We start from the raw sequence: 20689 nt of genomic DNA on the forward strand, positions 1-20689 counted from the left end.
TTCAATGGCATATGTGCCACAGTCATAGGGTGACTCTGTGGACTTGTTTTCCTCCTTCTACCTTTAGGAAGGTTCTGAGGATCAAGGTTCTGAGGATCAAGGTTCTGAGGATCAAATTCAGATACCAGGCTTGTGAGGAAATTACCTTTACCTGCTTTATCTCCGTGCTAACATGGATATACTGTGCAATGATACTGCTTTAAAGATGAGTTTTGCCAGCAACTGAATTGTCTTCTACTAATTTTACAAGTCTCTCTGTTTTAGCTGTTATTGCTTGGGCATCATTGGTAACTGCACCAGCCATATGCATAGAAATGTCCACATGGCTTTAGCATATTTTCTTACAGTGTCTTTTAATGATACTTTAAAAGGCACTGAATGGCACTTCAGTAACATATCCATGGTGGCTATTCTTGGTTGTCAACTTGACTACATCTGAAACTAACTAAAACTAAAAAATGGCTAGGCATACCTGTAAGAAAATTTTTTTTAATTACATCATTTGAAGTGGGAAGATCCACTTCTAAACTGGATCTTTGAGGTGGGAAAAACATCACTAATCCAGATCTTTTGATGTAGGAAGACCCACCTCTAATCTGGGCCACTCCCTCTATTGGAAGAAAGAAACTCTCCTTTTGCCTGCTTCCTCTTGCCCTCATTAGCAAGTCTGTTCCTTCACCAAAGTCTACTTTTTTGGGATTTCAGCATATACTGAAAACCAGCTGAGACATCCTGCCTCATGGATTGAAAAATTACTGTATTCTTAGACATTCTATACACAGGCAGCCATCTATTCTAAATTTTATAATGCTTTTGTGATTATATGTGAACTAATTATATCTCATGTTAGGTATACTTATAACCTGATTATTATTTGATTTAGAAATTAAGCACTACATAAAGAGACATGATAGTGTGTCAAGTTGACAAGGGGTGGACTTGTGATGGCTATTCTTGGTTGTCAACTTGACTACATCTGGAATTAATGAAAATCCAAAAAATGGCTGGGCACACCTGTGAGGGATTTTTTTTCTTAATTGGGTCATTTGAAACTGGATGATCCATTTCTAATCCAGATCTTTGAGATGGGAAGACCCACCTGGAGTCTGGGCCACACCCTCTGCTGGGTGCCTATATAAGAACATAGAAGAGAGAAGCTTTCTTTGTGACTACTTCCTCCCACCCTCATTGGCAAGTCCATTCCTTCACCAGCAGTAGTGTCTACTACTACTTTGGGATTCTGGCATATACTGAAGACAGCTGAGACATTCAGCCTTGTGAACTGAACAACTACTGGATTCTTGTATTCTTGGACCTTCTGTACATAGGCAGCTATTGATTAGCTGGACAACAGCTCATAAGTCTGTCTAATAAATTGTGTGTGTGTGTGTGTGTGTGTGTGTGTGTGTGTGTGTGTGTGTGTGTGTGTGTGTATTGGGGAATTCATTCTATGAATTCTGTACTCTAGAGAACCCTGACTAATACAAGATCCATCATCAATATCTTCAATGGAAATGGCAAACTGAGCCATATTTATAGCATTAAAACTGTCATCTATGATCAAAGCATAAAAGTTAAAACTTGCAGCTCTATTATCTACACTTCTTTTTTTCAAAGGCAAAATTGAACATTTTAATGAACTAAGAAATGAAGATCGCAAAGGTCATACTTTCTGAACTTTCAGTTAGTTTTCCAATGTCAAGTTGACAAGAATCCAGGAAACCAGTAATTGTTCAGTCCACAAGGCTTGATGTCTCAACTGGTCTTCAGTGTACACCAAAATCCCAGAGTAGTAGGTTGCTGAAGACAACACCCACACAACTCACTGAACATGGAGAAGTTGAGCTGGTGTCTACAGCAAGGGTCAGGGCTGGTTCTCCTCTTTTCATACTCTTGGAGCTCAGTTACACCTACACCAGCAGGGCCAGCTCTACTGTGGTGCCCATGGGAGGTGCATGGGCCATTTTCCTGAGTGCTGCAGCTGGTGAGGGGCAGGGCCAGTCCTCCCACTCTCATGTCCCATGAGGCCAGTTCTCCAGCATTCCACAGGTGGTGAAGGGCAAGATGGGGAGGGCATCTTTCCCTCACCCATACCACCACATGGCATTTGAGGGGGATAGGGCAAGCTCTCCCACTCTCCTTCCCTCAGGGCTGGTTTCTTGCCCTTGCCAACAGGGTCAGCTCTACTGTGCTGCCAAGGCAAAGTGCAGGACCAGCTCTCCTGAGTGCTGCAGCTGGTGAGGGGCTGGGCTAGCTCTCTTGTGGTCTTGACCCTGGGACCAACTTTTTTGTCTGCATCAGGTGGCAAGGGGCAAGGGTAGGCATCTTTCCAGGACCATGCCACCATATGACAGACAAGCAGTGGGGCAAGCTCTCCCATGATCATGTTCTCTGGACTGGCTCAATGCCCCACCACCCATGAATAAAGCCAGCTCCACTCTGCTGTCCAGGTGAGATGCAGGGCCCACTCTCCCAAGTGCTGCAGCCTGCGAGAGTCAGGGCCAGTTCTCTCTAGCGCTGTGAGGAGTGGGGCCAATTCTGTGCAGCCCTATCCTCTTGGGATTTTTTGTGGTAGCAGAAGCCATGGACATCAACACAGACTATGGCTACAACAGGGTAATGGACTCAGACATGGCCCTTGGCAGTAGCCCAGGCCAGGATGTCACCATGGCCCCAGGTGGCAAGCAGGCCACCCACCTCAGCCCCCTCCTCACCATCTTCATCTATTCAGATCTGCCTCTCTCCACAGGACATGAGCCATTCTCTCTCTCTCTCTCTCTCTCTCTCTCTCTCTCTCTCTCTCTCTCTCTCTCTCTCTTTCTCTATGCATACCCTACCATATATTTGCTCACCATAATGGTGCCCCAGGCAGGCATGTAGACCTTCTCCTCCTGCTTGGTCCTGATGGTGCCAAGTGAGCTCCTGTTCTTTCCACCCCCATCCCTATTCCTGGATTTCTTTTCCTCTTTAAGGGCCTTTATCATATTCATACAGGCTATTTTAAGGTCTTTTCCTGTGCTTCAGCTATGTTGGAATATTCAGGGCCTACTGTGATAGGGTTGCTGTGCTCTAGTGGAAACATATTGTCCTAGCTGTTATCAATTTTATTTTTATGCTGGCATCTAGGCATCTGGTATTGGGAAGCTTATAATTCTAGGTGATGATATCTGATTTTGTCTTTGTTGGATGAGTGTTTTTTCCTTGGTTTGTTTCCTCAATTTTTTAGGAGAGTGTGCTGCTTGGTAGATTTTCTGTGGAGCAGATAGGTGTGGCCACTGGTGGTTCCAGGTATAATGTGTTTATAGAAAGAAGTTTCTGCCCCACCAGCAGCTCCCAAGGAAACACAAAGAGGCCTAATATTAATTATAAATGCTCAGCCAATAGCTCAGGCTTGTTACTAACTAGACCTTACAACTTTAACCCATTCCTATTAATCTGTGTGCTGCCCTGAGGCTCGTGGCTTCTACCTCTAACCTATTTTGTGTGTCTGACTTCTTCTGTGTATGGCCCGTGACTCCTCTGATTTCATATTTCCTCTTTCCTCTTTCTAGCATTCTTCCTGTCTCACCCAATCTCTTCCTGCCCAGCTATCGACTAATCAGCTTTTTAATAACAATGAGAGCAATAGATATTTACAGTGTATAAAGATTGTTCCACAGCATGTGTTTTTGGGTATTGGAAGCTGACACTTAGGAATGGGGATAGACTAGGGACCTGAGGGGGTTCACAGGAGGGAGAAAAGCAGTATTCTACCAGGACTTGTTTATTTAGTCTCCTTGGGATGGGGGCAAAGAGGGAAAAGGGGTCACCCCAGAAGGTCTGCTATAGAGCCAGGGATGAGACTGGGGGATTGGATCTGCAGGAACAGAAGGAGAGGTGAAGATCTACAGACAGCCTACCTGCTTCCCTGGCAGAAGTGGCCCGTGGGTTAGTGGGGAGTGCCTGCCAAAGTTGGGGGCTGGGATAAAGCAATGAGTGGGGGAAGGGAGATTAGGAGAAAGGTCTGTGTGGGGAAGAAGGCTGCAGCAGGTGTTCTGCTGCAGAGCTAGGGATGAGACTGGGAGATTGGGTTTGGAGGAGAGGAGGGAGTGGTGAAGGTCTTCTTGAGTTAGCTTGCCTGTTTCCAGGAAATACCTGCTGGTGTTGGAAGCTGGGATACTGGGATGAGTTGGGGGAAGGAAGGTTGGAGATCTTCCTGATCTATTGGTGATGGGGTCAGAGAGGGAGGGGAGACTGTAGCAGGTATTCTGCAACAGAGCTGTGGATGAGACTGGGGATTGGATCTGGAGGATCAGAAGGAGAGGTGAAGGTTTGCAGTCAGCCTACCTCCTTCCCTGGCAGGAGTCTGACCAGGGTGACTTATAAAAGAAATAGTTTAATTGGGTGTATAGTTTCAGAGGGCTCAAGTCCATGATGACTGAGCAAAGGCTTGGCATCAGGAACAGCTAAGAGCCTGCACCTTAAACTGCAAGGAGGAGACAGAGAGAGAATTCTGGAAATGGCCAGAGTCTTTTGAAACCTCAAAGTCAGCCACCAGTGACACACCTCCTCCAACAAGGCCACACTTCCTAATCCTTCCCAAATAGTTCCACCAACTTTGGACCAAGTATTCAAATCTGTGAGCCATTCTTACTCAAACCATCACATATCACAACTTTCTTTTCTTGATTTATGGCCTTAATATGCAGCTCAAGCTGGCTTCAAACCCACAATCCTTGTGCCTTTGCTTCCTGAATGCTGGGATTACAGGTGTGTACCACCACATCTGTCCTTGTGATAGGTTTAAACAAAGGCCAGGCTTTAATCAGCATGAGGGATAAACAATCCTAGTTTATTCGTGTGGACTCTGTCTTCCATCTTCCAAAAGTAATGATTTAGCTTGAAAAGAATTCATTTTTAGAAATTTTATATATATATCTGACAATTGTGACAGAACACATAGGAAAATATAATTAAAATTAGCTCTAGGGCAAAAGGTTTATAAAAAAGCATCTAGTTTGGGGCTGGCAAGATGGCTCCATTGGGTAAAGGCACTTGTCCCCAAGCCTGGCAGCTTGAGTTCCATTTCTGGAATCTACACGGTGGAAGGAGAGAACTGACCCTTGAAAATTGTCCTCTGACTTCCAAGTGCATGCTACAATGTGCCATCTCCCTTCCTTTCTTTCCCCCTGAAACACACATAACAATAAATGGAAATGTTTTTTAAAGAATATAATCTGATATTGGAAATAACAAATTGTGAGGGCACTGAAGTCAACTAAGTTTTACTTCTCTTCAAACTTGATTTCATATTAATTTTACCTAGGACTATTCAGAAATGTTTCACATTTGAGTGTTCCATCCAGAGAACTGTTCTTGTGTGGAGTGAAATGCACAGACAGGATCCAGACTGACCTTCCAACTCTGACAATGCTCCACAACTCTAGAACACTCTCAACATTGCTAGTCTCCTGAACGTTACACAGCAAGGTTTTCAGAACCTCTCCACTATGTTCCATGTGAGAACGTTGTGGAGGACAAAGAGGCGGAATTAAAGATTCTAGCCAGAGGGCTTTTTTGACAGATATGCTGAGAACACTTTAAGTGAGTACCAGGATGATGGATTTCTCACAGTGACAAAGCACCGGAAGCGTTTGTATTCAAGCTGAGAACATCACCTGTGGTGCTGGGAAAGGCCCTTGAGTGCAGTGGACAGTCATGAAAGGATTACAAGCAGCTGTCACAAGGACTAAATCTAGATTGATATTTCAAGGGGTCTTTAATAGCTCTCAAATGTCACAATACATTATATGCTTTGTTGTTGTCATGTCTCCTTTCTTCTAGGAAATGTGGGGAGGGGGGTTCAGGTCCAGATGTGAATACTACACATGCACTGGCCAGCAGGTTTCTGAATGTAGACATCACATAGCTTTCAGGTGCAGCTCAAAGGTGCCAATGGCTTCCTAACCTAAGGAATTAATTGGCCCCAGTGTCTTGTAAACACAACTTAGTTTTCATAAATTTAAGAGTGGACTCAAGTACCAGAAACAGCAGGTTGTCTCATCGCAAATGGCCTTGGAATGAAGCCTCTATGAGGGACAAAGAGGGCCTTAGTCGTGCTTCTACGGCATCTAAGAACCAGTTTATTCTAGTTCTTTCCTCTGTATGTGCATGAGTTATATGAACATTAGTTATAACATCAACATCATGTACCGTTTTAAAACTCCACAAATGTGTTTACCCTTCTCCAGAAAACCCATTAAATATTCCACAGCCCAACATTAATTTTTCTATGGAATTGATGGTAGGAGCTGGGCTGCCGTGTGTGGACCAGCTGATGTTGGCCAAAATACCCGGTGGAGGAGAAAGATAAGTTAAGGAGAGAGACACGAAGGATACACCTGAATTTGGACCAATGTTTTTCTTGACTTGTGTTTGTTTGAGAGACTTGAACTCTCAGGCTCAACTATCCCTCCAGCCTCAGCTCTGAGTACCTGGGGTTGTAATTTCACTTCATTTTTTTTTTTTCATGAATTTAGCAGCACATCTTTTTATGCATTTTTAAGAGTTGGAAACTTCACACCTCTTTATAGTTATTGATGCTTATCTTAGCTTTCTCTCAGCAAAGCCACAGTTACTTTAGAATAGCACCCCTTTTGGGAACAATTAGCAAGGAAAAGAAACAGCGAGACACTATGCTACCACCAGGTGGCAGAGCCTCAATAACCTGGAAGAAAAGTGGCGCACCCAAGATCGCTGTCAGGTGCGGTAAAACGCACCATGTTTAGGGTGGCCTCCACTCTCCTGGGGATCTGAGGTCAGGGGGGAGGTCCCGTCAATCCGTCCATCCACCAGGCAGTGTGGCTGAGCCTCGGCATCCCTGAGAAGAGTAGCTGGAGCGGGTTCGAATTTCCGGAGACGCCCGATGGCTGCGCTGGCTAGGGACCGTCTGAGGCTGAGCCGCGGACCAGGACCTACAGTTCACTCCTGGCTCCTCAGCGGCGGCGCCCAGGATACAACCTGTGCACTCGGGCCGCCGTCTGAGGTGACTGAAGGCGGCAGGCTTCGCGCGCGTCTGGTCCAATCCTGATTTTCATTTCGCTCCAGGCTCAGAGGACTAATTACGCTCCAAACCGCACAAACAGGAAGGAGGGAGGGCCGGGAGTGCGGGCAGAGGGCGGGTCGTTCCCAGCAGCGCGGGCGGTCCCTCCCCGCTCGGGTCCCCGACCCGCGGTGCCGGGGCGGGGCGTGCTTGTCAGCTGGGGCTAGAAAAGGCGGCGGCCCGGTCCGGCGAGGTGACAGCCCAACTTGGACGCCTGGCCGGGCCGACGCCGCCATGAGCGCCGCACTTTTCAGCCTGGACAGCCCCGCGCGCGGCGCACCCTGGCCCACCGAGCCCACGGCCTTCTACGAGCCAGGCAGAGTGGGCAAGCCGGGCCGCGGGCCCGAACCGGGGGATCTAGGGGAGCCGGGCTCCACGGCCCCTGCCATGTACGACGACGAGAGCGCCATCGACTTCAGCGCCTACATTGACTCCATGGCCGCCGTGCCCACCCTGGAGCTGTGCCACGACGAGCTCTTCGCCGACCTCTTCAACAGCAACCACAAAGCGGCCGGCGCGGGCGGCCTGGAGATGCTGCCCGGCGGCTCCACTCGACCGCCAGGCGCGGGTTCAGCCACCCGGGGCCCGCTCAAGCGTGAGCCCGATTGGGGCGACAGCGACGCGCCGGGCTCCCTGCTGCCCGCGCAAGTGGCCGTGTGCGCGCAGACGGTGGTGAGCCTGGCGGCCGCGGCGCAACCCACACCGCCCACGTCGCCCGAGCCCCCTCGAGGCAGCCCAGGGCCGAGCCTCGCGGCCGTCCCCGTCCGAGAGAAGGGCACTGGCAAGAGGGGTCCGGACCGCGGCAGCCCCGAGTACCGGCAGCGGCGTGAGCGCAACAACATCGCTGTGCGCAAGAGCCGCGACAAGGCCAAGCGCCGCAACCAGGAGATGCAGCAGAAGTTGGTGGAGCTGTCGGCCGAGAACGAGAAGCTGCACCAGCGCGTGGAGCAGCTCACGCGGGACCTGGCCGGCCTCCGGCAGTTCTTCAAACAGCTGCCCAGCCCGCCTTTCCTGCCGCCCACCGGCACCGACTGCCGGTAACGCGTGGCGTGGGCCTCAGAGACTCCAAACGACCGATACCTCAGACCCCGACGGCCGGGAGTGGACGCCGCCAGAGCTGCTGCAGTTTCTTTGGGACGTGCGAGCGACCGGAAGCTGCAGCTTGGACACTGGACTGCGAGAGAAGCTACATGAGTCTTTCCCCCTTAAATTATTTTTATAATGGTAGCCTTTTCTACGTCTTATTACCATTGCAGCTAAGGTACATTTGTAGAAAGAGAAGACTTTTCGAAGACTTTTGTAGATACGAGGAAGAGACTGCGCATGCTTTTTGTATTAATTTTTACAATATTTGTAAGAATAAAGAAGCATTTAAATTGCTGCAGCTCCCTATATTCAGTCTCTCCCGCACACAATGTACTGGGACCTCACCAGGGAAAGCAGGCGCCTGGGAACCACGGGACCAGGTGTGCCCACACGGGGTAAGGAGATGGATGAGTTTGCTTGCTTTGGAAGCCTGGCAGAGTTGGCCTCATGCTCTGTATTGCTAGGGGAAGGAACATGGGAAAACACAGCTACTCCATGTTAGGTGGAAGGTGTAATCCCAGAGTGTGCAGACTTGGGTTGGGGCTGGCCAGAGAACAACTGAAGGACAAGAGGGTGGAAGAGAGCCCGAGAGAGTCAGAAACAGGATTCCTCTTTGCTTGTGTAGCTTTGCTTTCATTTTCCTCAATCCTAGGGACATCATGTATATTTCAAAGTGTGCACCAGGACAAATTCATATTGTAGTATATAAAAAGGACAGCCCCAAACGCCATTAATTGTAATGTTTGAGGGCTTACTCCCCAAAAGGCTGTGTGCCTTTCTCCTAAGAAAACCGTGTGTTAGGAACACGGCCTGTTGTTACTGTGTTGCTGTGCAGAAGGAAAACCCAAAACGTTCAGAGTCCAAATACGTAGCTTCGTTAGTAACTTAAATCCTGCCCAAAGCACAGGATGGTAGGTCGCTGTGAGTCTGTGATCTTTGCCCTCTGACAGGTGTGTGGTGGAGTGAGCTACAAAAACTTGTGTAATACAGCTTTTGTCAGACCCAACGCATCTACATTGTATGGGTGACAGTGCCATCTCTGGCAGTCCCAAGAATACTAAAACTCCAGTTTGGGTTGGATATTTATTTATTAGAGCACAGCAGCAACATCTCAATATGAGATACTGGTTGAAGCTTTACAGAATTGCCTTTCAGGAAACATTAAATACCACAAAGAAAAAAATGTACAAATATTGGTAAAGTCTTAAATACTTTATTTAAAGCTACAACAATGAACATTTCCTAATAAATCCATAATATTGCCTAAGTAATGCAAAATGAAGACCACAGGGATATTCAAGCTTTAGAAACATGTTCTCAAACTTATAGGAAGGTAATTAAAAAAGATATAATAAAGGTATTTTGATTTTTAACTTACAAAACCATCGTATTAATCTATTTACCAGGGGAAAAAAAGAAACTCACTAAATTTAAAACCATAAAAATACTCTGTGGAGTTAACACAGCTCCCCAAATCAAGCCTGCACCCTCAGTGCAAAGTTCCCAGATGTCAGGAAGAAGGATGGTCACCTCCTCCTGCACCTAGAAGTTCAATCTCCTCCAGTGTGACGCAGCTGGTCTGCTGTGGAGTGGCAGACTGGACAAAGCAGAGTAAAGGCCCCATCTCCTTCCCAAGGACATTCTTCACTTCATAACTCTGCAGTGATAGAAGCATGCTGGTTAAAGCAAACAGTCCTGGACTCCTGCACATTCTGTTCCCAACAACAAGGCCACAGCCAGGGCAAAGGCCCTTCCGTAAGCTGCAACCTTCCTTCCAATGGGAAATAGTATTTTGGGGGGTGATGGTTGAGGGTGTACTATAAAAGTCCCCTTTATTGTAGCAAACAAATGAACTACTTTATGATTTGATTCTGATAGTTGAGTCTTGCTGTTTTGTTTTGTGGCTGCCAGGATAAATTGGCCTAGGACAGGATTTGGAAGACAATACAAATAGCAGAGGAAGTGCTAGTCTTCCATGGGGGCTGGGCTTTTGGCTTGCATGTCTCCCACTTCCTTTGGGGACACTTCCCCAATCTAGCAACACTTCTGGTCAAAGGATTTCCTGGTGCTTGCCCCAAACTTCCCTCTTCAATTGGATTCCATTTCTTCTTGGGTTTCATGGGCTAACCATGTCTTTATGTGCAGTGGTAATGTGACTTGAGTTTTTACTCACAAAGTTAACCTTGGGAAAATTTCATCTCCAGACATAAACACAGGTACTGGGCAACAGGGTTTCTCTCCCTGGTGTGGCTGTGCCCTGTCTGGGCTTTTACAGCTCCAACTTCAGAGCATTTTCAGTGAGGACGAGACTGACTACCGAAGGTGATGGCAAGCATAGATGATAGGCACCCTGACCTGTGCTCTGCACAAGGCAGCTGACATCCCTTTAGCATTTAGTTTTGTACATATGAATTCAGGCCATCTATGGTCAAGGTGTTAGGGCCAAGGAGATGGACAGAAAATGTGGCCAATATAGACTTTGGCTCCTGGCATTCTACCTGTGTCCTTAGTGTCACCCCAAGTCTGGCCTGGCCACAGTGATGCCCTAAGCTCAGTTAGCACTGAGGAAGTTGGGCCAAGAGCCTTGGCTGGGAGGTTTCTGTGACTGCAACCCTGCCTTGAGGGTACCAGCTGATGGAACAGAGATGAACCATCCAGATGAAGCCCGGAATGGACCATATGTCTATGTGCAGAGTGATGGATGTTTTGTAGAGGATCAGTTTGGGATGTAAGTATAACATATGCTGACTCAATTTCCCAATGTAGCTTTACTTTGTAGAGTTTTGGATTCCTTAGTACAAAATAAGCAAGGTTTTCAGTGTGACTCAATAGCCTGATAGGAAAATGAGAACTGCTGGACAAGAGGAAGATCAGAGACTTGACAGGTTCACTGCATGGACAGCAAGCTAGCAGTCTGCTAAACAGTGAGGTGTGGACAGAGCACCAGTACAGGATCAGGTCATCAATAGTGGACAGAAGGACAATGAAAGAGGGATAGCTCAGTACTCCTTCAGTCTCTTACTACTTTCCTTCACCCAGAGAGTCCCATGTTTTTCTCTGGTAAAAGTATGAATTTTTTGTTTTCTTTTGAGGCAAGGTCTCATGCCATGTAGCTCAGGCTGACCTCAAACTTGCTGAGGACAACCTTAAATTCCTGATTCTCCTGCCTTACCTCTCAAGTGCTGGAGTTACAGCTGTGAAACACCATGCCCAGTTCAAAAGTACAGAATTTGGGTTTCATAAAGGTCAGAAAAAATCATTTCTATGTAAAATGTTAGGTTCAGCTTCATCACCTATGAGTGGACTTAAAACTATAAATCATATGTATTTGGGGGAAATTAACATTAACAATTTAGAACATTTACATCAGCAAATTCATGTACTGTCCATATGAGTATGTATCTGCATATATAAAAACACGTCTATCTGACTTTAAGTATGTATTCATTTAATTTTGTGTCAGTGCTGGGATTGAACCCAAGTTTTTCTGCATGCCAGGCAACTACTATTCTGCTAAGTTACAGCCAATTCCCTGTTTCTCTATTTTTTTAAAGACAGAATACATGTGTGCCTTTTCTGAAAGTTGAGGGAACAGACTTCAACCCCACATCACTGTGCTATCACTAGTGAGAAACAGCAAAAACAACAATAGTTAATTTTGTTGCTTTCATTTACAGTGTGACCACAGTAAACATACAATTTAACATTCATGTATCTTAACCAGAAACAGTACATTTGTTCCAGAGAATGGAGTATGGTTTTTATGGAGAGCCCAACATTCTCACCCAGAAAGCCCACAGAATCTAGAGTGGGTGACCTGAGCTGTGTCTGCACACGGGCCTTCGACAGCCATCTTTTGTCAGGCTCCACTCCAGGTCAGAGGTAAGGGTCCTGCTGGTCTTTACCTCTGAACGAGAACAGAGCTGGGGGGCAGTAGAGAGAGATTGCTAAAATGTGCTCCACGCTTAGTTTGTCCCTTTGGCCCACTGATGTAGACTCTGAAACTAGAGCACCTACAAAGGTAACACCAAGAGCCATGTGTCATTTCATTTATCATCTGTGCACAGGTATGCACAAGTGTGCACACACAGGTAAATGTATATGCATGCATAGCCAGTGTCCAAGTAGACTCCTCAAATACAAGTGCATACACACACACACACACATACACACACACACACAGAGCAAGCGTTCAAGCAGACTCATACATACAAGTGCATGCACTCCTGCACTTCCATACACAAGAACACATGTCCACATACTTTTCCAAGTCCTATCAGTAGGTTTTCAGCTACCAGAGAGAGCATTCTGGTTGAGAAGTTAAGTGTGTTGGAGAAACAATATACCTCAGCTAGCAGGAAATCAAAGACAGAAGACAGGATTTCTGCCGGTGTCTCCTGGTGTCTTGATCCCCAAAGAGTACTACATTACAGAGGACAGCAGACACTGCCTTTTTGGGATATCAGTGTTCATGGTGGCCACTGAGTCAGAGGGCAGACATCAGTCTCTATGCACCATGGGTCAGAATGTAGATACTGATGGCTGTGGTCTTACGTTTGTTTAGGTAGGGAGGTTGGGTACATTTTGTTATTCACCCTCAAGCAGGACTTTTCATGATTTCCCCAATTTTCTCCACAGGGTATGTTCTCAGAAAACCGTGGTCCACCTTCTTAAGCACTCACCCGAGCACACACATCCCACTGGAAACTTTCAACATCAGTTTTGGTGTTCTCCTGGTCCCGCATCATTCACTGTTTCATGTTCCCTCCCACAAAGACCAAAAGGCAGGAGACAAATTTCAGCAGAGACCCAGAAATGTCCCCTTGGACACACTGTAAGTTCCTCAAGTCCCAGTCTTATGCTTCCTATCTGGGCTAACCACCAACTACCAGGTGCTCCTTTCTGCAGAGATAAAAGCTACCTTGATGGGATGTCTTTGTGGGGAGTCCCTCATGGAGAAGGACCACGTGTGAGCAATGCAATGGGCTTGAAAATTTTAGGTGATGGTGACTGCTGATTTCACAGAATAAGAAAGTCAGCTGTGTTCTCTAACTTGGTGCCAAAGCATCACTCTTTATTTGGTCAACTGTGACAGTAGCAGCAGCAGCTCCGATGAAAGTTCCAGGACAGAGTGCAAGGCCACCAAAGAGCTGTAAAGCTGATGGGCTTTATACCAGGGGAACAAACTAGCACCTCATAAAGTCAGGGCTGAGAACCACAGCTCAGACCAATAATCCTCAAAGTTTATTCACGTATCTTCGGATTTCATTCAAACCCTGACAGCTCTGGTTTAGATAAAAGAGGGTTAATGGTGGCTCTGTCTCAGCTGTCCTTTTTGGCATGGGGCTGGGACAGGCAGGAGGGGCTAAGGAGAAACCCAATAGGAGGGTCAACACTGCACACATTCAGCTGTGGTAGCCACAGTTGCTTTGGTTGGCTTTCCACGTGGCATAGTAAACAAGACTGATGCAGGTCCCTGACACCCTTTTCTGGGTTATCACTTCCATGCGTTACCTAGAGTGCATTATTTATAGATTCATGTAGACACAGGCTAGCAGCAAACTTGCTATGGTCTTGAACTTCTGATCTTGCCTCCACTCCCAACTTGCAGGTGTGTGCTACCACTCAGTTACACGCAAGACTGTGGACTACACTCAGACCTTGTGCTCCCTACAGTGTTCTTAAATAGCTTCTACACAGTAAATGGCATTTCAAAGAACAGAAGTCCCACTCTGAGGACCAACTTTCACAATGTGGTAATTCTTTTCTTGGAGGCACATGCTACAATTTACTAAGTCTCACTATAGTAATTCTCAAGGCAGGCAACCCCAAAAGTTCTGAGAAATAACAATAATGTTTTCAGTTATTCAGAGTCTGGAATATCCAGCAGTAAAAAAAAAAATAAAAAGTGTCTCAGGTCCAGCCAGATGGCTCAGTAGGTAAAGCTGCCTGTCATCATGCCTGATAAACTGAGTTCAGTCAATCCCTGGGAACCACAGGGCAGGAGGAGACACCCAATTCCTACAAGTTGTCCTCTAACATCTACTTGCATACTGTGGCATGCACACACTGAGACACACACACACACACACACACACAGAGAGAGAGAGAGAGAGAGAGAGAGAGAGAGAGAGAGAGAGAGAGAGAGAGAGAGAAATAAAAAGCTTGTCTTAGGCAATTCTGTTTTTTGCCTGGGAATCATGAAGAAGCTCTAGTCCCCAGACTGTGTGTCTATAACAGAAGCCACAGAGGAAGATTTTCAGTGTCTGCTTAAAGGTTGACCTGAAGAGAATCCCATTTCCAAACCGGGAAGGATCTGTCTCTGTTATTATACACTGCACAGCAGTGGTAAGATGGATGTTTTAATATAAGTGACTTGTGTTGTTATGATAGGATTTGTTATAAATGAACATATACAGCAAAGGGGTCTTTCTGAAGGGGCAATTTCACACAGGTTCAAGAGCACAGGGCACACTCAGGTTGCTCCCCACTCCCCCATACTTACCCCATCCTTGGAGGCAGCAGACACCAGCAGTGAAGAAATACTGCTCTCCAGCAGCTGCAGGAACAGGGAAGAAGGGCTCAGTGACATCCCACCAAGTGCTTACCGCAAGCACTCACCCAAGGTACTCCTAAGGATCACACTGAATCTCAGCTGTTTGTAAAGACATTACATGGAGAAACTATGACAGGTGACCCCTACTTCTCCTTCCCAAGAACTGAAGACAGTGTGCCACAAGGTAAACCAAAGAACACACTTGTACCCTGTTCCAGTCTCATTCTTGCAGTCCAGAGTAGACAGATGGAATTAAGCATGAGTTCCAGGTCCCTTTTCCTACCTTGACCTTCACAGTACTCTTGGGTCTCGTGGGACAGTCCAGAAAGACGTGCAGTTGCCTCTTTTGAAGAGGGGACACAACCAGTTGCAAACAGTCCCCACAGGAGAAGGAGCCTCTGTTGTGTGAAGGAACATGGGGAACGTAAGCAACAAGGGAGGGACATATCAGAAGAGTTCTCCAGCAAAGAGAGAATTCTCTAAACACAGTTGTTAAGTGGCAGAAATTTTGCTGTCAGAATTAAATTATTAGAAGCAGCCAGGGACTGGACTGTTCTGATGGATTAACAGTTGGAAGCTGAAGACGCATTATTCATGAGGAGCATGGGGGGAAGGTAGTCTTCTAGGGAGTGAAGGTCAGGGAATGGGGTTTTCACCCTCTGTCAGGACAAGCTTAATCATCAACCCTGGTATCTTCACTCCCACACTGACTTCACATGGACCCATGCTTCTTTGACATAATCTAGAAGTGACTTGTGTACACACAAGGCCAGCAAGCCAGTAGGCACCAAGAAGATATATGTTCTTTGCTTCTTTTAAAAAAGAATAATTAAAATTATTTTATGTATATGGCTGTTTTGCCTGTATGTATTCTGTCTACCATGTACACCCCTGGCACTCGAAGAAGCCAGAAAAGAGCATCAGACATTTGTGAGCTGCCATGTGGGTCCTGGGAACCCAGCCTGGTCCTCTGAGGTAGCCCATGCTCTGAACTGCTGAATGTCTCTCAGCCATGCTCTTGGCTTCTAGGAAACAAGTGATGAGGACACTCTTTGGTCTGTCCTGTGACACAGTCCACCAGGAGGCAGAGAAGCAACTCCAGAGACACCAACAGTTCTGACACTGTGCTTGGCTAGCTGTATGATAACATGATACAAACTAGTCATCTGAGAGGAGGGAGCCTCAAGTGAGAAAATGCCTCCCAAGACTAGGCTGCAGGCAGAAGGGCATTTTAACTAGTGACTGATGCTTAGTCCATTGCTGTCTGTGCCAACCCTGAGCTGATGGTTCTGGATTCTGTAAGAAAGCAGGGTGAGCAAACCATGGGGAGCAACCCAGTAAACATCAGTCCCCTGTATCAGCTCCTGTCTCCAGGTTCCTTCCCTGCTTGGGTTCCTGTCCTGAATTCCTTCAGTGATGTACTACAATGTGTAATCCAAGCAAACCCTTTTCTCTTCAGCTTATTTTTGGTCATGGTGTTTCATCACAACACAGAAACCATAACCAAAACAAATAGTTAGCCTTGACCTCAGCCTAGGAGGGTAAGAAAAGTGGGCAGCAGAGGGGTGTCTACCGACAGCTGCTCACTGTCCCCGGGAAAGTCTGCAGAAATCCTAGACATGCCGTGCAGCTGCTCACTGTCTCCTGGGAAAGTCTGCAGGAGTCCTAGACATGCCATGCAGCTGCTCACTGTCCCCGGGAAAGTCTGCAGGAGTCCTAGACATGCCATGTAGCTGCTCACTGTCTCCTGGGAAAGTCTGCAGGAGTCCTAGACATGCCATGCAGCTGCTCACTGTCCCCGGGAAAGTCTGCAGGAGTCCTAGACATGCCATGCAGCTGTTCACTGTCCCCAGGAAAGTCTGCAGGAGTCCTAGACATGCCATGCAGCTGCTCACTGTCTCCTGGGAAAGTCTGCAGGAGTCCTAGACATGCCATGCAGCTGTTCACTGTCCCCAGGAAAGTCTGCAGGAGTCCTAGACATGCCATGCAGCTGCTCACTGTCTCCTGGGAAAGTCTGCAGGAGTCTTGGACATGCCATGCAGCTGTTCACTGTCCCCAGGAAAGTCTGCAGGAGTCCTAGACATGCCATGCAGCTGCTCACTGTCCCCAGGAAAGTCTGCAGGAGTCCTAGACATGCCATGCAGCTGCTCACTGTCTCCTGGGAAAGTGCAGGGGTCCTAGACATGCCATGCAGCGTGTCCTACCTGTTCACATTTGTACTTATTCTTTCTTCTCCTAATAATGAAGGAGCTAAGTACAAAGCTCAGTTCTACACTTTTAAGGACAGGAAGAGCTGTAAAAACAGGATTCTCCATTAGGAAAACCCACAAAGAAGCACCACAGCCTCTATCCGGAAGCTCAGCAGAGTGGGTTCCCTTCTATGCTTACGGAACCCACATACAGGACAGAAGGTCGCAGGATCCTGGGGCAAGGATACTGCAGTGTTTTTTGGGCCCCAGGGGTTTCAGGCAGCCTTACCCATCTTCTGGCTTCTGTTCCAATCTCCCATTGCCACACCGGTCACACACAGGCCATGAAAAAGCAGTGCTCTCATCTATATCAACCACAGCACCTAGTGAGAGGAAAGGCAGGATTCACCACTGACCCACTTCCTTGCCTCTGGGATTGCCTGTCTTAGCTCTAACTTACTTACTAGTTTGTTAATTCTTTCCTTTATATGATTTTTCTGGTTGACTTGATTACTGTGGTTAAGAATATATGCAGTCACAGGGCCGGAGAGATGGCTCAGTGGGAGAGAGTGCTTACTGTGCAAACACGAGGAACTAAGATCAAGTCTCCAGCACCCAGGAAAAAAAGAAAGAAAAAGAAAAAGCCAAGCATGGCTGTACATGGACCTGGAACTCCATAGCTGGTGGGACAGACACAGGAGAATTACCTGGGCTTACTGGCTGCAGGTTCTGTAAGAGATACTGTTTCAAGGGAATAAGGTGGGTAATGACAGAGCAGGACACCTGATGTCCTCCTGTAGCCTCCATGCACAAGCAATGGAGTATATAACCCCCCCCCCCCCCCACACACACACCATAAATTTTCTAAGAAAACATTTACAATCTAGTCAATCAATAAACATGAGTGCGATAGAATGTGTCTTATTTAGGGTTTCTATTGTTATGAAGAAACACCATGTCCAAGGCAACTCTTACAAAGGAAAACATCTAGTTGGGGCTTGCCTACAATTTCAGAGGTTTAGTCCATTTTCATCATGGCAGGGAGCATGGTAACACGCAGGCAGACATGGTGCTAATGAAGGAGCCGAGAGTTCTACATCTGGATCCACAGGCAGCAAGAAGAGACTGAGACACTGGCCAGAGACTAGGAGACACTGGACTGGTTTGAGCATCTGAGACCTCAAAGCCTGACTCCAGTGACACACATCCTCCAACAAAGCCACACCTACTCCAGCAAGGTCACACCTCCTAAAAGTGCCACTCTGTGATGTTATGGGGCCATTTTCAATAAAATCTCATATTCCACTCCTGGGCCCCCATAGGCTTATGGCTATATCATAATGCAAAATGCATTTTGTTACAAGCTGCAGGAATGTAGTAAGAATTCAGCTGAATATGTTAAAGCTATACCCGGAAAAATCAAGGCATTCTTCTGGAGGAACCCAAATCTCAAGGAGTATTTAGTGTAAAAAGCTTTATTAATATATCAGCTGTCTTCTGCTATGAATTTCATGTGTGCTCACAACTTCCCCAAGAACTTTTAACAGTGTATTTTGCCAGGCACCCTAGGTCAAAATGGCAAAGTCTCCTGAATTAAGGGAGACACCACCTTGGAAACAAGGTGCACAGTTTTTTTTTTTTTTTTTTTTTTTTTTTTTTTTTTTTTTTTTTTTTTGGTTTTTCGAGACAGGGTTTCTCTGTGTAGCTTTGCGCCTTTCCTGGAACTCACTTGGTAGCCCAGGCTGGCCTCGAACTCACAGAGATCCGCCTGGCTCTGCCTCCCGAGTGCTGGGATTAAAGGCGTGCGCCACCACCGCCCGGCAAGGTGCACAGTTTTGTTTCTTGTGCTAATGAAGCTCAGACCCTCCTTTCTCTCACAGCCCAAATGGCATTCCAGAGCAATTTACTCAGAACAAAAGGGCTCTTTGCATACCAGATGCAGTGTAGCCAAGCAGAGTTGCCCCATGCTGTCAGGATATGGCAGCGTAGGAAAATAGAGGCAGTTTTATTTTAGTGACTTATAGACTCCTTTACCTAACCACCTGTAAGGCTGTAGTTTGAGCACATTTATGATAGACTTGTAACATTTCACCTAACCACTTATAAGAATATATTTTGAGCACATAAATTCCCTTTCTGACTTATTCCGGGCCTAATCTGACTCCACCTCCTCTATTCACTCCTCTTTTGGGTTGCAAATGAAGCTGGCTATCATGGCTCTGGTATGGACCCTGGAAGCTTTGCTTTTGGTTGGTAAGAGTCAGGCTGCTGGTAGGACTCAGACTGGTTCGGGAGGAGGAAGGGGAAGGAAGCAAGATGGAGAAGAACAAGGATGAAGATGAGGATGGGACGGAAGAGTTAAAAGTTATTAGAGGACAGGAGGAGAAGGGACAGAGAGGAGCTAAGTATGAGAACAGAATTGAAGCTGTGCAGATAGAATTTAATCTCAGATGAATAAAGTAGATGGATGAAAGAACCTGGTGTACTTAGATTATTTTCCCGCAGATTATTCCTGCCATTAGTAGTGTCTCTTCTGGGCCCCTGGGAAGGAAACTAAGAGGCAGGACCTCAATAATTTCCAAAAGCATTTACTCCAACTTCAAAAGTCCCCATAGTCTATCACAGTCTCAACAATGTTCAAAAATCCAAAGTTCAAAGTCTCTTCTGAGATTCATGCAATCTCTTAACTGTGATCCCCTGTCAAATCAAAAGCAAAAAACAGATCATATACTTCCAACAAATAATGGCACAAGACATCTATTACCATTTCAAAAGTGAGCATAAAGAGGAAATGCTGGACCAAAGCAAGACTGAAAACCAGCTGGGTAAACTCCAAGCTCTGCATCTCCATGCCTGATGTCAGAGCGCTCTTCAGATCTCCAATTTCTTTCAGTTTTGTTGACTGCAACAGACATTTCCCTCTTGGGCTGGTTCCACTCCCTGTTAGCAGTTCTCCTCAGCAGTTATCCCATGGCTCTGGTATCTCCAACATTTTGGGGTCTCCAAGGCAATCCAGGCTTCACTCTCACAGCTTCACACAATGGCCTCTCTAGGCCTCCATTCAGGGACACCCTGCCACAACCCTGGCACGAGTGCTTTTCCATAGACCCTTTCTTCTGCCCTTAATGCTAAAGCGAGAGCCATGTGGCTGAAACAGCCAAGTGCTGCTGTTTACTGGGGCTGGAACATGGTCCCCCTCATTCAATTACGTCTTCACCAGTTTTCTGTTTTTGATGGTTTCCTTCACTGTTTAAGCTTGGCTGTCTTGAAACTCAATCTCTAGACCAGGCTGGCCTCAAGCTCAGAGATCTGCCTTCGAATTCTAGGATTAAAGGTGTGTACCACCAACACCTGGCTGCAAACTTTTCTTTAATTCTTTTCACAGATTAGAAGCTTAGCTGGGTGGGGTCTTGCCATGAGGTCACCACTCCCTTTATTCCATCTAACATCAGGCTTTTCTTTAATTCGTTTATCTCCTTGAATACAAGATTTAGCTCCTTTCCACTTCCTTGTATCCCTTTACTCCTTGAACTGTACATTTTGTATTTTTCTTTGCTCAGCTTGTTCCTTTTCATTATAAATCTTCATTAGAGTTAACACTAATAACCACATGACAGAGCCAGTACTAGGCTGTTTTGAAATCTCCTCTACCAATGCCATTAATCCAAAACTCTTCAATTTAGCCTCAGTAGACATTTCAGACAAGGGCAAAAAACAGCCACATTCTTCACCAAAATATCACAAGACCAGTCTCTAGGTCACACACTAATATTCTTC

General features: G+C 46.5%; 2 protein-coding genes across 5 annotated transcripts in view; one reads left to right on the top strand and one right to left on the bottom strand.

The window, feature by feature from the left end:
- The first annotated feature begins 5156 nt into the window (after positions 1 to 5156).
- On the top strand, positions 5157 to 8461 carry Cebpd (CCAAT enhancer binding protein delta). The gene has a single exon (XM_052739952.1). It carries the CDS (start codon positions 7316 to 7318, stop codon positions 8120 to 8122), a length of 807 nt encoding a protein of 268 aa, XP_052595912.1. The 5' UTR covers positions 5157 to 7315; the 3' UTR covers positions 8123 to 8461.
- A 903-nt stretch (positions 8462 to 9364) lies between these two features.
- Positions 9365 to 20689, bottom strand: part of Spidr (scaffold protein involved in DNA repair) — a 297019-nt gene continuing 285694 nt past the window's right edge. For 3 of the 4 annotated variants that reach the window (XM_052739948.1, XM_052739949.1, XM_052739947.1), the window contains 4 exons: positions 17202 to 17295; positions 15007 to 15121; positions 14673 to 14726; positions 9365 to 9824 (listed from right to left, as the gene is read on the bottom strand). In XM_052739948.1, coding sequence (XP_052595908.1) covers positions 9678 to 9824; positions 14673 to 14726; positions 15007 to 15121; positions 17202 to 17295 — 410 coding nt within the window. In that variant the 3' untranslated portion in view covers positions 9365 to 9677. Of the gene's footprint in view, positions 9825 to 14672; positions 14727 to 15006; positions 17017 to 17201; positions 17296 to 20689 lie in introns of those variants that run through there. The other variant, XM_052739950.1, reaches the window with a different exon arrangement.

The sequence above is a fragment of the Peromyscus californicus genome, unplaced genomic scaffold (genome assembly GCF_007827085.1).
Source record: "Peromyscus californicus insignis strain IS unplaced genomic scaffold, ASM782708v3 Scaffold_16__1_contigs__length_79575227, whole genome shotgun sequence".
NCBI lineage: Eukaryota > Metazoa > Chordata > Mammalia > Rodentia > Cricetidae > Peromyscus > Peromyscus californicus.